Source organism: Lithobates pipiens, unplaced genomic scaffold (genome assembly GCF_037356315.1).
Source record: "Lithobates pipiens isolate NorthernLeopardFrog02 unplaced genomic scaffold, aLitPip1_a1.2 Scaffold_22, whole genome shotgun sequence".
In the NCBI taxonomy this organism is placed as follows: Eukaryota; Metazoa; Chordata; class Amphibia; order Anura; family Ranidae; genus Lithobates; species Lithobates pipiens.
The window spans coordinates 227294279-227307994 of NW_027507784.1; the positions used below are offsets into that span (position 1 = coordinate 227294279).

Below are 13716 nucleotides of genomic sequence, written 5' to 3' on the forward strand. Positions count from 1 at the left end.
TTGCATCTGTTGTTACCACCTTCCAGGTGACTGGTAGAAAGGATTTCCCTTTTTGAAGATTCCTGGATATCAACCACCAATTGAGGCTCTGACACACTTCAGAGGATAAACGCATTGAGAAGCCCAGTGCTTGCTTTGGACCTTCTTGTTTCAAGTTGACAGAATACTGTTTTGCAGCAGTCTTGAATGAAACTGCACATAAGGAACGGCCTCGAAACACGCCGCCATCTTTCCCAATAACTTGCAAAGTCTAATAGAAGGATTTTTTTTTTGACCAACTGAAATCAGTTCCTTTATGGAAATGATCCTTACCTGGGGCAAAAACACCTTCTTCTGAACTGTATCTATGATCAGCCCTAAGTACTGCAATCTCCTTGATGGTTTTAAGGAGGATTTCTCTAGGTTGATAAACCAACCTAGGTATTCTAGGTAGCTGACTGCGGTGACCAAACTTTGTTTTAAGTCAGTTACCGACTGATCTATCAAGAGTAAGTAGGCTAGTATCGTTATACCCTGAGCCCTTAACCTGGCTAAAGGGGGAGCCAGAACCTTTGTAAACACTCCAGGTGCAGTAGCTAGCCTGAAAGGCAGAGCTACAAACTGAAAATGAAGATTTCTTACCTCGAAGCGTAGAACTTTCTGGTGAGCGAGGAAAATTGGCACATGGAGATAAGCATCCTTGATCTGACAAAACAAGGAGATGGAAATTCTCAGAACTCTAGTTTGTAACCTAGAGAAATTGAGGAAGCCACCCATCTGTCTTGACATTGTTCCTGCCAGGCCCTTGAAAACTGTAGCAGACTTCTTTCCACTCCAGCGAGTGGGGGCACCCCTTTCATAAAGAGGCTTTAGTATTTTTTTTGTTTGCAGAGGATATAGCAGTGTTAATTGCTGGAATTCTCCATTTCTTATAGAATGGCAGTAAAAATGTGGAGCGGATCAATTCAGTGAGAGATTGTACCAACCATCTCTCCTGTGAACCTGATCCTTCAAGAATATTAGGTTCAGGAAGAGGAGACATCAGCCTCTTCCTGGTCCTTTGAGAGAAATTCATCATCTTTCGCCCCTTGTTCCTCAGCATGAGTGTCCTGGGCAATGGACGGAGATCTGCTACGCTTAGTCCCACTCTGAGATGCGATTAAAACATCAGTTGTTTGCTCCAAACTTAAAATGGTTGAAGGAAAAAAAAAACTCCTTAGTAATATACACAGGACAGCTTTAAGAGCAGCTGCAACACTTGCCCCTCCTGATGGCTCACTCTGACCAGCCATATTACTCTCAGGGAAGAATGCCATCTTTTTTTTAGATAGTTCTAGGCTGCCGTGTGACTATAGTCCTTCTAGAGCCATTTTTTGTGGTGTTTTTAACCCCCCCTTCCGACCATAGCCCAATGCACAAAGCAGAGTTACTACCAGAAGGAATGCATCCACTGCTTGAGCAATAGTGCAGCTCTGCTGCTGCTATTAATGTTCAGCCTGATGCAGTAGTAAATATGTCAAAAGGAATGCCTGTGTTATCAAAAACCTCTTGCATGCCACCTTTGCTCTTGCGTCCCTCCGCATCTTGCAGCAGCAACAATGGTGCCTTTTAAAATGCACCTTCCTGCGCTGGGCGTTGGGGGATGCCAACGGCACACTAAGCCCCGCCCTGTCGTCTGCAGCCCTTCCTCTTTCTTTTAAAAAAAAAATGTTTTTCCCGCGCGGAGAGAGAGCCAGTAAAGCCAAAGGGGGAGGGGGCCTGGAAACAGCCCGAGAGGCGTGCCGTTTGCTCCCCCCCCCCTCTTTTTTTTTTTTTTTCTTTAAGAAAAAAAAACATGGTGGCGTTTGGTGGGGAGGTAAACCCCCCACCCCAGACTTACTGGAGGTCTGCTGCCGGCCAGAGGAAAAGAAAACTGCTGTTTCCTGGACACATCGTAAGCTCTCTGAGAAGCAAGAGACGGTAAGTTCTCTATACAGCCCCCAGTGGTGACACATAAGCATGACAACATGTACTAAATTAAAGGAGACATTCATAAGAAAAATCTTAAAAAAATTCTTAGAAGACTCCACTTACCTTTCCTGCCGCAGGGGTTTCTGTGTTAAACCAACAGAACCAATCCTCACCCTTCACGGTGGGTTCCGTTAAACCTTCAGGAGCTGGGCATCCTCAAGGAAACCCACAATCCTGGACCTGTAATATCACCACCGCCAGTAAAACTTTATGACCTTAATGCCAAAAAGTACTGGATCCCGGGGTTCAGCTCTCTAAAGAGAAGCGTTACAGGCAAGATCTCGTTTCTTTGGACACGAGGCCCGGATACCTTTTTAATTCGGCCAAAAAGAGATTTTGAATGGATCTGGCTGCACAGCTAGCCCCAGCAAGGATTGCTCCAGTGGAGCTCAGTACAGCACATCTTCACTTGTGACCAACACCTTAGACACTGGCAAATAAAATGAAGTACTCCCAGTAGTGGGAGAGGTTATATAGGGAGTACACTTTTTATCTTAGGACGTGCCAGTGTCCATCACCTGAAGGTGGCCTATAACCCACATAGTAACTACTATGGCTCCCTACGTGTCCCGTGATGTACGATAAGAAATCCCTTTCTTTGCGTTCATTGACGGACACAGCACCCACCCTTCCTGTTTGTATTTATATTGCTTTGTAACGAATTGAGCTGCCTGTAGCAGGGGGGGGGGGGGGGGGGGTTGGGGGTTACTACCAGTGAGGACCACTCCTAGGTGGTGCTGTGCTTGTTTTTTTATGTGTGCCTAGTCCAACTCCTGGAGGTGGTGATATAACCCTAAGGCCAAGATTGGAAGTGCTGTGTCCGCCAGTGAACTCGGAGAAAGGGATTTTACGGTGAGTAGAAAAAAAATCCAGTTTTACATCGCCAAGCTCTGGCACGACATTGATTACATGCATTTAATACAGCGCCACCAGGTAATTAAGCAGGTAATCTTGGCAAACGTATAAGAAATCTAGCAATCCGAGTAAAGGGAACTCTGGATGCAGTCATCTACCTGCCTGTTGGTCATATTTTTGAGACCGGAATAAAAAAAATCAGGCTGTGTTTAACATTTCTAGTTGAAGAGACTTCTGTGCAGCTTCGGAGCTGCCATGGACCTGTTAAGTTTCACCATGGTTGGTCTATGTTACAGCGAGGAAAACCCTCAATGCCAGAGCTGTGCAGTTAGGTAACCCATGTGTTTTTAGTTAAAGTTTTGCAGGATAAAAAAATATGAAAAACCCATTTTATTTTTAATATTCTATATAGGCTTCCATTTTTATACCCATGGTCAATTCACCTCCCTAAGCTTCAGAGCACGGGTCTTGTTTCATAACAATGGTTATAGCTATGTGTGTGTACATTTATGATAACCTTATGATCATTATATCCTTTGTTTTGATTCATTAGGAGCGAGCCCAAGAGCTAACCAGTCAACAATTACAGATATTTGGACCTAAAGGTTGTTTATACATTCATCAAAGGGAGCTGGCTGCTACTACTCCAAATGACAGTATGTACACACTTTCCTGACTGTCTCTAAATAAATAAAAAGAGTAGGAGAAGACTAAAACCGCTGTCAAATTTTATTTCTCTGTGTTGCTGCTGCATATTGTTGTTCCCTACTTGTATTGTGAAACTTTTGTGAGTAGATGATGTGAGGATATATTACTCTAAGCCCTTGTACACACGGTCGGACATTCCAACGGAAAATGTCCGATCGGACCGTGTTGTCAGATAATCCGACTGTGTGCGGGCTCCATCGTACTGTTTCCGTCGGATTATCCGATGAACAAAGTTTTAGAGCTGGGCTATAAAACTTTCCGACAACATGATCCAGTCGGACTTTGTCCAATTGTGTGTAGAGAATTCCGATTGGACAAAGTGCCATGCATGCTCAGATCAAATTCCTAGACCAAAGCTATTGGCTACTAGCCTGAACGTAGTCCCGTTGTAACGAAATAACGTTGTCATGTTACGTACGATCTGATTTTCTGACAACTTTGTCCGACCGTGTGTATTCAACACAAGTTTCGGACAAAATCCGATGGATTTTATTGTCGGAATGTCCGACCGTGTGTACAAGGGCTAACAGAGCCCTGGATTGCAGTAAAAACCTGACAGGAGTTCTATTTCTTCTCTTATCTATCCACAACTAAAAAAAAAGGTTATTTGGCATGACGTACACTTTAAGATTTGTTTACTTGAAAACCATAACTTGCACTTTGAATGACAATTACACAGTAATGCTTCACTTCACCCAAACTATTTTTTTTTATCTTTTTGTTCACACAAAAATATACAAATATAGCCTTCTTTTGGTGCTATTTAATCCCCACTGAGTTTTTTTATTTTTTGCTAAATAAACAAAAAGCCTGAAAATTAAAAAAAAAAAATGTGTTTTTATTTTGCAAATAATCACCCTTCATAAAATTAGCCCAAAATGTATTCTGTTACATCCACAAACTATGGTATATATCTGAAAAATGAGCAATACTGATGTACTGGCGGCCTATCTAATTTCGGACCCTAAAATGCCAGGACAGTAGAAATACTCCCCAAATCACCCCTTTATTCACATTTTTTTTTTTTTTTTTTTTTTAACATATGGTCATCAGTATAGCGCCATCAAATAACTGATGTGATGGTGATCAGGGACGCTGACTGGTGATAGTATGAAAAAAAAAAAAAATAGTTAGATTTTTTTTTTTTTATGGTGTTTTTATTTATTTATTTTTTATTTTTTTCCTGTTTAACACACTGTGACCGGAGCAATATAATGTTATTTAACTAACATTGTACTGCTCTGGGCAAGTGATCAGATTTTTATTTTTACACATTGTTTGCTTATAGGAGCACGTTACGTTGCTATAAGCAAGCATTTTACTGAATAAAAACTGATTCATTCGGTCTGTTTCGTTGTGATTAGCTGTGATTGGTCAAAGCTAATCATATGGAACAGGTGAGCTGTGATTGGCCCTGTCAGTACCATGTGATCAAATTGAGCAACACAGTTGTACACATCGGCATGAAAGAAAGCCATACCTTGTGTACAACTAGCGTGACCTGCTGCGATTCGTCATGGCAATGAGCCGGTACACTGATTAGTCATTGGCTGTGTCCCGTGGACACAGCCTGTGACAGATTGCACCGCTGCCTCACCCAATCTGGGAGGATATCAAATGAGGTCCTCCCAGCTCAACGAAAGGCCAATGCTGACAACATTCGGCCACTGGCTGGGCGGCAACTGGGTAAAAAGTGTGTATCTCCCTTTTTAAATTTTACTGCCATTTCTAGTAGTCTCTCACTCAGACTTTTCCTGTATAAATTAGCCCAAAAATAATTCTGCAATAATGGCAGTTAATTTTCTCATCACAGTACATCTTACATTTGGCAATTCCTACTTTTGGGTGTGCGGTAAACAAAACTATAAAATTGCATCCAATAGTTACTGTAGGTGACATAGGCACATGTTGTTTTAAATATTCCTCTTTTTTGGGGGGTAAACCTTGTATAATAAAGAGTTTTTGGACATAGAAAGGGATACTGCTTTTTACTGCCTTTGAAGCAAACAGTTTAGAATCGAGTCAGGATGCAATAGTGTGATTTCTGCACCCCTTTTCTAAGACATACTATGAAAAGGCTCACAAGCTTAGAAATTGTAACCGCAAAGTTCACAAAAAAATAAAGCATACTGCAGACCACATAGTAATGTAGTCAAAGACTCGCCCAAGCCCTACCACATGATTGTAGACTGATGGGCTGAAAAATGGTGCTCAGCAATAGACCCTCTTACCAGACCCAGCGAAACTACAGCAGTGATCCCTCTGGCTGGACAATTGCTCACTCTGGATTCCCCGGGGGTGACTCTGGTCAGTAGTGTAGCTTGTCTGCACCCTGGTAGTGGCTCAGTCTTTCTCTCTCTTGTGGTGCTGGGCAGCGTGGGTCTCTCTCTGGCTACCGCCCACCACACTCCTTATTCTTTGCCCTGAAGTGCTCTCTCCCTCAGCTTTTTTCCAGGCTGCAGTCTCTCAATCTCTCTCTTGATCGAGCTGTAGCCTCCTCTCTGTGGAAAATGGGGCCGCCAATCTTTGGGACTACAGGTTCCATGATGCTCTCCTCTCCTAGTCTCCTTTGATTGGCCTTAGTAATGGCCAATAGGAATGGAATGGGGCAGGCAGGAAGCTGGGCAGGGAACCTGGTAAAAGCTGCCATCTCTTTTCCCTGACGGGGGGGAAAGGGGAGATGAGTGGGGGAAACCTCTGATAGCCCACAGCTCGCCTTTCTCCTGTCACAGTGCCACAGAGTTCTCTGCTGGACTGAGCAGGGAAAAGAGCCCAAAGTCGCACTACACTTATGGAGGGGCTTGACGGCACCTTAATGGTGACACCCCATTGGTGGGTGACACCCTTGTGCAGGCTGCCCGCACCCCGATAGCAACGCAACTGTGCTGGATTTAAGATCTGATCCCTAATTCCGGGGTGGGGGGCACTTGACTCTCCTTGCCCCTACCTGTGGACGCCCAAGCTTACAGTGGGGGCAGCTGAAATCACAGGATGTATCGTCATTATGACTAGGTTATATGCAGCTACCTGGCAAAAAGAGAGGAATCTCAAATAACTTCAGTTTTAGCAATCAGGAGATCAAAAGAACAGAGTGGAGGGACCTGTGTCCCATACTGTGCACCAGATTTCACTCTTCAGTTTTAGTAAATCAACTCCACTGGTTTCACCTGATGCTTTAGTTCAAAAAACATTTTTGAATGGACCCCTGAGTGTCATAACCTTTTTTTACTGGGATTTCCTCAACACCCACTCCAGTGTTAATCATCGGAATGCTCTTTTTGTGGCTATCAGATGGGAAGCAGCCTGGGACCATCTAAATGGAACCTTCATTGCGCACTGGCCTCTTTTTGAAGGAGGACTCACTTGATTTTACATCCATCAGTCCAACATCTCACTTCTATCAGTCTAGCACTATCGCATACACATCAAATATTCTGTAAAGAACCATTCTTTTTTCTTTTTTTTTTAAATCAAAAATGTTTATTGAACAAGTTTAGACAGTTGCCAATGTACAAGCAATGCATTTGCATAAAGTAACATTTACATTTCGTGTTTATCCTAATGCTCTTTACATTTATCCTGTTTTCATGACCGTCAGGTTCACCATATATTGAGGTACATGTATTCATACGTTTTAACTGGAGTTGAGCATTTCACGTTTATTATCCTCCCGTAGGGCCTTCTATGATTCTAGACATCACCAGTTCCCTGGGGCTAAGTCCAGGGGTGTCTAGCCAAGGTGACCAGATTTTTTCGAATCTACCTGAGTTTCCCCTATGTTGGTAAATGTCTCTCCATGCTCAATGTGTTCCCCATATGTGTTCCCCATATGTGTTATCCATGAGGCTACTGTGGACAGTGAGATCGATTTCCATCCTAGCAGGATGAGTTTACGGGCCTGGAACAGTGCTCTAGAGACTGCTATTTTCACCACTTCCTCTGGGATAACCTCCTCCTAAAATTCCCAGAATACAGTGAATTGGGTCTAAGAGGATGCCTTTCAGTACCAGTGGAGCTTTGGGCATCTCCATAGCAGGTTAATTAAATCTCCGTTGTTGCCTACACCTATCACATAGGGGGTCTGGCCTCCTACCCATCTTATGTACTCTGAGCGGGGTGTAATGTACCCGGAGTGTTATGTATAATTGGAAAACTTTTTGGCCTACATTAAGAGAACATGTGTTAATTGATTGCAGAGCTTCCTCCCATTGGTTTCCCATAAACAGGCCTACATCTTTTTCCCATAGGGACAGTGCCTTAGTGGGGCGTTCCCTTAAATGGTGTGTCAATAACATTTGATAGCAACTTGAAATGATCCCTTTGGTTTAAGTGCTTGTTTGTAGAAGGTTAAAGATTGGGGTAGTGGACATAGTCCAATGGTTAGCATCTCCTTGTGCGCCCACAGCCTGTCTGAGCTGGTGATAGGAGTAATACATGGTAGATAGTAAATTGAATCTGTTTTGTAATTCAGAGGAGCACGGTAGCTTGCCTTCTTGAAATAGTTGTGACAGCAAAGTTACACCGAAGGATCGCCACTTGGGTCCCTGCTGTAACTTTGCCAATTCAGCATAGGAAAGATTCCCCCATATCGGGCTATAATCAGTGGAGCCTAACACCTCCTGCATCGGTCTGCCCTTGTTCCATAATTTTTGGATTAGAATAAGGGTGGGCACCTGTTTGTTAATTTTATGGAATGTGCCTCCAGGCTCATTGGAACGGTTTCCGCTCCAGATCCAATCACCACCAATTTTGCTAAGAAGTGCTCTGAATCTTGGGCCATGGACCCAATCAGGTGCTGCATTTGAGAAGCGATGTAATAGAGGGTTTGGGCACTGCCAATCCTAGGGCTTCCTTGAAGCTATTATAATAACTGCGGCATTAGTATAATTTTTATTAAGTTGGGGCTGCTCGCCAGTGATAATTTAAGGTTGTTTCAGGTGTTGATTTTGTCTCAAAATGGGGACAGTAGGGGGTATATATTAAGTTGACAATAGTCTGCAAGTCTAGGTGATGTTTGCAAAGTCACTACTTGGATCGGGCACGAGTCATGAAGATCCATCGCCCGTTCCTCGACTAGCAGCATCAGGGCTGATTTAGACCAGTTAATGGTCAGACCAGAGAAATGGCCAAATTTGGAAATCACGGTCGTCACTTCGGCGAAGGAGGCTGTAGTGTCTCCCAGGAAAAGCATCATGTCGTCAGCGTACAGCATGATGTCAAAAACCATGAATCAGACCGGGACAGAAGTACAATTAAATCACACTTGTTTATTAAATAAAAAGGTAAATAGAGAAAGCGTAGTCAAAGCATAGCCAGAGTCCAGTAACCGGATCGAGTAGTTAGCCAGTCCAGAGTTCAATAACCAGATTGGGTAATCAGCCAGGCCAGAAGTCAGGGATCAAAGTAGAGCAACAGCAAGCAGGATAAGGAGCCAGAAGAGCTCAGCAAGCCAGTCTTTAAACAGAACCGCAGGCGATGGTTTCTTGTGATGTGGCAAAGGCAGATATGAAGTGAGCTGGACAGCTTAGCAGCCAGCCCAGAGAAGGAAGGGCTAAGCCAGCCCTGACAGTAGCCCCTCCTCAATGACCCCCCTCCCTTAGAGGGCCACCGGGCTTGAGGGGAAAATGTCTATGGAACTTGCGGAGGAGGACAGGGGCATGTACGTCCGAGGATGAAACCCAGGAGCGTTCCTACGGACCGTACCCCCTCCCAATGCACCAGGTACTGTATGCGCCCACGGAACCTACGGGAGTCAACAATGGATTGTACCTCATACTCCTCATGGTTCTCAACCGGAATAGGATGAGGACATGACACAGAGATGGTAAATCGGTTGCAGACCAATGGTTTCAATAAGGAGACATGAAACACATTTGAGATGCACATACTAGGAGCGTAAGCCACTGGGTTAATCCTGCAAAGGATACAGAAAGGCCCAATAAACCAAGGTGCAAACTTCAGTGAGGGAATACGAATCCGGAGGTTGCGACATGACAGCCAGACCCTGTTCCCAACCTGGTAGGAAGGCGCAGGCAGGCAGCTGCGGTCAGCGTGGAGTCTGTACCCATCATTAGCATGACGCAAAGCCTCCTGGACTTGTACCCAAGTGGAATGAAGACCACGGAGAATACTCTGCAGAACAAACGAGTCAGGCAAAAGGAAGGTTGGAAACCATAGTTCAATATAAATGGAGACCATTGTGAGGCAGAATTCAAGGCACTGTTGTGAGCAAACTCTGCCCATGGTAATAGGTCTGACCAGTTTTTATGGTGGTCAAAAAATATAGCAACGTAGAAATTGCTCCAAGGACTTATTGGCTTGCTGATTGGCTCACTCTGCGGCCCCATTAGACTGCAGGTGATACACAGAAGAGAACGCAAGCTGGATTCCCAACTGTGCACAAAAGGCTCGCCAGAACCGGGGGACAAACTGACTGCCCCTGTCTGACACCATCACCTTGGGTAGCCCATGTAAAAATGGAAGCCAGTTCCTTAGAGTTAGGCAACTTCTTAAGTGGAATACAATGACACATCTTTGAGAACCAGTCAACCACCATAAGGATAACAGTGTTGCCTTGGGAGTTGGGCAACTCCACAATGAAATCCATTGACAGGTGAGTCCAGGGCACCTCTCTACTGGGTATGGGTTGTAGGAGGCCCACTGGAAGGTGTCGCAGAGTCTTACACTGAGCACACACGGAGCAGGCAGCTACAAAGGCAGTAACATCAGCCCATAAACTAGGCCACCAGAATGGTTGGGAAATGGCCCAAAAGCGTTGATTCTTCCCAGGATGGCCAGCTGTCTTGAGAGAATGTTAAGTCTGGAGCACAGCAGTACGGAGACTCTCTGGGACAAAGCAGCAGTCACAAGGTTCTCAGGAGGAGCATGGACCTGAGCAGCAAGAATTTTGTCACCCAAAGGAGAAGTAAGACTGGTGTGAACCGTAGCCAAGATACGATCAGAAGGAATCATAGGAACCGGAACAGACTCCAACTTGGAAGTGGAGGAAAATTGTCATGACAAGGCATCAGCCCTTACATTCTTAGTACCGGGTAAGAATGAGACAATGTAAAGCTTGACAAGAAAAGAGCCCATCGCACCCTTCTGGAAGAGAGTCGCTGAGCCTGAGACAAGAATGTAAGATTCTTATGCTCAGTAAGAATAACAGGCACAGTGGTACCTTCAAGAAGATGTCTCCATTCTTTCAGGACTAAAATGATGGCTAACAGCTCTCTGTCACCAATCTCACAATTGCACTCAGCAGGTGACCATTTCTTGGAAAAGTAGCCACACGGATGCATAGCGCTCTCAGAGTTAGGACTTTGAGACAGAAGGGCACCAACTCCAGTCTCAGAAGCATCAACTTCTGCGATAAAAGGCAATGTAGCATCAGGATGTGCCAACACAGGAGCAGAAACAAAGGCAGCCTTGAGAGTCTCAAAGGCCTTAATGGACTCTGGAGGCCAACTCTGTGGGTTACCGTCCTTTCTAGTCATATCAGTCAAGGGTTTGACCAGAGATGAGAAGTTACGAATAAACTTCCGATAGTAGTTGGCAAAGCCCAGGAAACGCTGCAAAGGATGTAAAGTTTCTCTGGGTCCATCGAAAAACCAGCAGTGGAAATGATATAGCCCAGGAATGTAACCTGTTCACTATGGAACTCACACTTTTACAATAGAAATTGTTCTCAGTTTCTGAAGCACACGACAGACATCTGTGTGGTGGTTCTCCAGGGACTTGGAAAATATGAGGATATAATCGAGATAAATCACCACACATAACTGCAACAAATCTCGAAGGACATCGTTAATAAATTCCTGGAAGGGGCGTGGCCAATATGACGGTGTGAGCAGACGTGCTTCCCGGAGCTCGGCTAGAGACCAATCCTAATTGATCCTGCTACCCGTGCTATTGGCCTTGGGCTGACTGTCTGACTCCCCTTATGCCGTCCCGTTCTTCGGCGGGACACAAGGGAGGAAGGAGGATTCAGTTTCCCCCAGGGGAGCCGGCACTGGACGTTACAGAGAGACGTGGAGCGGGAGGCCCATGCGGTCATTCCAACATGGCTACGCAGACCGCGCCAGCAGAGCCTGACACCTCGCCTCTCCCGGGTTCCTGAGGTGATGGCTGCTATAGCAGCCTGCCAGACAGCGCTGACTGGGAAGATGGAGGCTGTGCAGACTGAGGTGGGCCTGATTTAGACAAGACCCGGATAAGATCCGTGCAAGGCTGGGTGTGGCAGAACAGCGGGTGGGCCAGGTGGAGGACGTGATGGCGGAGCACTTGGTGGCGATCCGGACCCTGCAGAATAAGGTGAAGACCCTTGAATATTGTGCGGAGGACGCCGAGAACCGCTGCAGGCGCAACAACCTGCGGGTAGTAGGCCTGGCGGAGGGCGCAGAAGGGCAGAATCCCACTGTGTTTGTGGAGGATCTTCTTCGCTCCCTGCTGCTGGGAGCACAGCTGTCCCTGTACTTTACCGTAGAAAGAGCTCACCGGGTTCCACCGCAGAGGGGCCCGGCTGGGGCCCCCCCGCATACCCTGATCCTGCGCCTGCTGAATTTTAGGAACCTTGATGAGGTGCTCATAGCGGCAAGGCTGACGAAGGAGCTCAATTATCAGAATTCCAGGCTGCTCCTGTTTCCTGACTACACTATGGAGACCCAAAAACAGTGCAGGTCTTTCGACGTGGTCAAGGCGACCATGAGAGCTAAAGGGATCAAATACAGTATCCTCTTCCCAGTGAAACTTCGTGTGGTCGACGGTGAGACTGTCAGATTCTTCATCAACCCCAGGGATGACGCTTCATGGTTGGAGACACTGCCTGCCTGAATAGTTGGATAAACTTCTCCTGGCTTGGGTGACTGATGGTGATAGTTGGACTCTTGGGCCGGCTAAGATGATTACTGCTTGTGGTTGGGGTTCCTCATATATTACCCCCCTGCCTTGATGACTACTGGGGGGGGGGGGGTGGCTTGGGGTGCGGGGCCTTGGACTGTTTTTTTTTTTGTTTCCTGACCTTTTTTCCTTTTTATTTATTTTTTTGTGACCTGTGCGCTGGAGGGTCCCTGGCCATGGGGTACTGATGGCACTATATCCCCTCCTCAGTATCACAATTTTCTACTGGCTGGGAACTTTTGAACTGCTCTACTGCGCCTACCTAAGCCATACACATCCTGCTTACTTGGCTGTGAAGTCTCTGGAAGTACCGCGTGACTCTGATGTGTATACCCAGTATACTGTGACTGCTGTTCTCTAGTAACTCTTGTGGGGGGGCTAATTGCGCCTGTGGCTGGTTGGGATAGTGCCCCCCCCCCCCCTGTGTGTTTGAGAAGAGGGGGAGACTGCGTCGTCCTGGCGGTCTGGTGCACGCCCCCCTGAGTAGGTTGCTCAAAAGGACTTGGGGGTCTTTGCCATTTGTTTTTGTTGGGGGATTTATGCAGGACTCCTCTGCTGTTGGGGGTCTGCGGTGTGGGGGGAGGGGTGGGGAGGTCTACCGTTGCTGACCAGTTATGGCTATGGTTCTGTATAGTTTTAACAATAGACCGTTAAAAAAAAAAATAAAAATACAATCACAATCTGGAAATCCGGGTCCGGGTGAGCGGTTTGGCCCCCTGACTCGCATGGGCCTTGTAGTATGTGGACTGTGGGAGACAGGGTGTCAATTAAGGTGGGATGTTTGCTCTCTGGGAGGGAGGGCTGCAGGATTGTATCCTGGGACACATTTCACTATGCTGTCATTTATGGCTGATTTTTCTGTTCTCTCCTGGAACGTGAGGGGTCTGAACTCTGCGGTCAAGCGCTCGTTGGTGTTTAACTTTTAAAAAAATACTCCCCCCATATCTGTATCCTGCAGGAGACCCATCTGGTGGGTTCATGAGTGCTTGGCCTCAGAGTGTGGGTTGGCCAGCACTATCATGCCACGTACTCAAGTTATTCCAGGGGGGTGAGTGTGCTTGTTCACAGGTCCCTCTCGTTCCAGCTTCATGAGTTGAAGACAGATCCAGGGGGTAGGTTTATTATTCTGCATGTCACCATAGCAAATGTGGACTATGTACTGGTCGGTATATACTTGCCTCCTCCTGCGGATACTGACCTTTTGTTTGAAATAATGAATATGGTAGTGCGGTATGGGGTGGCGAATGTTTTGTTAATAGGGGACTA

General features: G+C 46.0%; 1 protein-coding gene across 6 annotated transcripts in view; it reads left to right on the plus strand.

Moving 5' to 3' along the window:
* NTAN1 (N-terminal asparagine amidase) overlaps positions 1-13716 on the plus strand; it is a 413363-nt gene that overhangs the window by 47168 nt on the left and 352479 nt on the right. For all 6 annotated transcript variants that reach the window (XM_077448900.1, XM_077448897.1, XM_077448896.1 and 3 more), the window contains exon 2: positions 3398-3500. In XM_077448900.1, coding sequence (XP_077305026.1) covers positions 3398-3500 — 103 coding nt within the window. The remainder of the gene's footprint in view (positions 1-3397; positions 3501-13716) is intronic.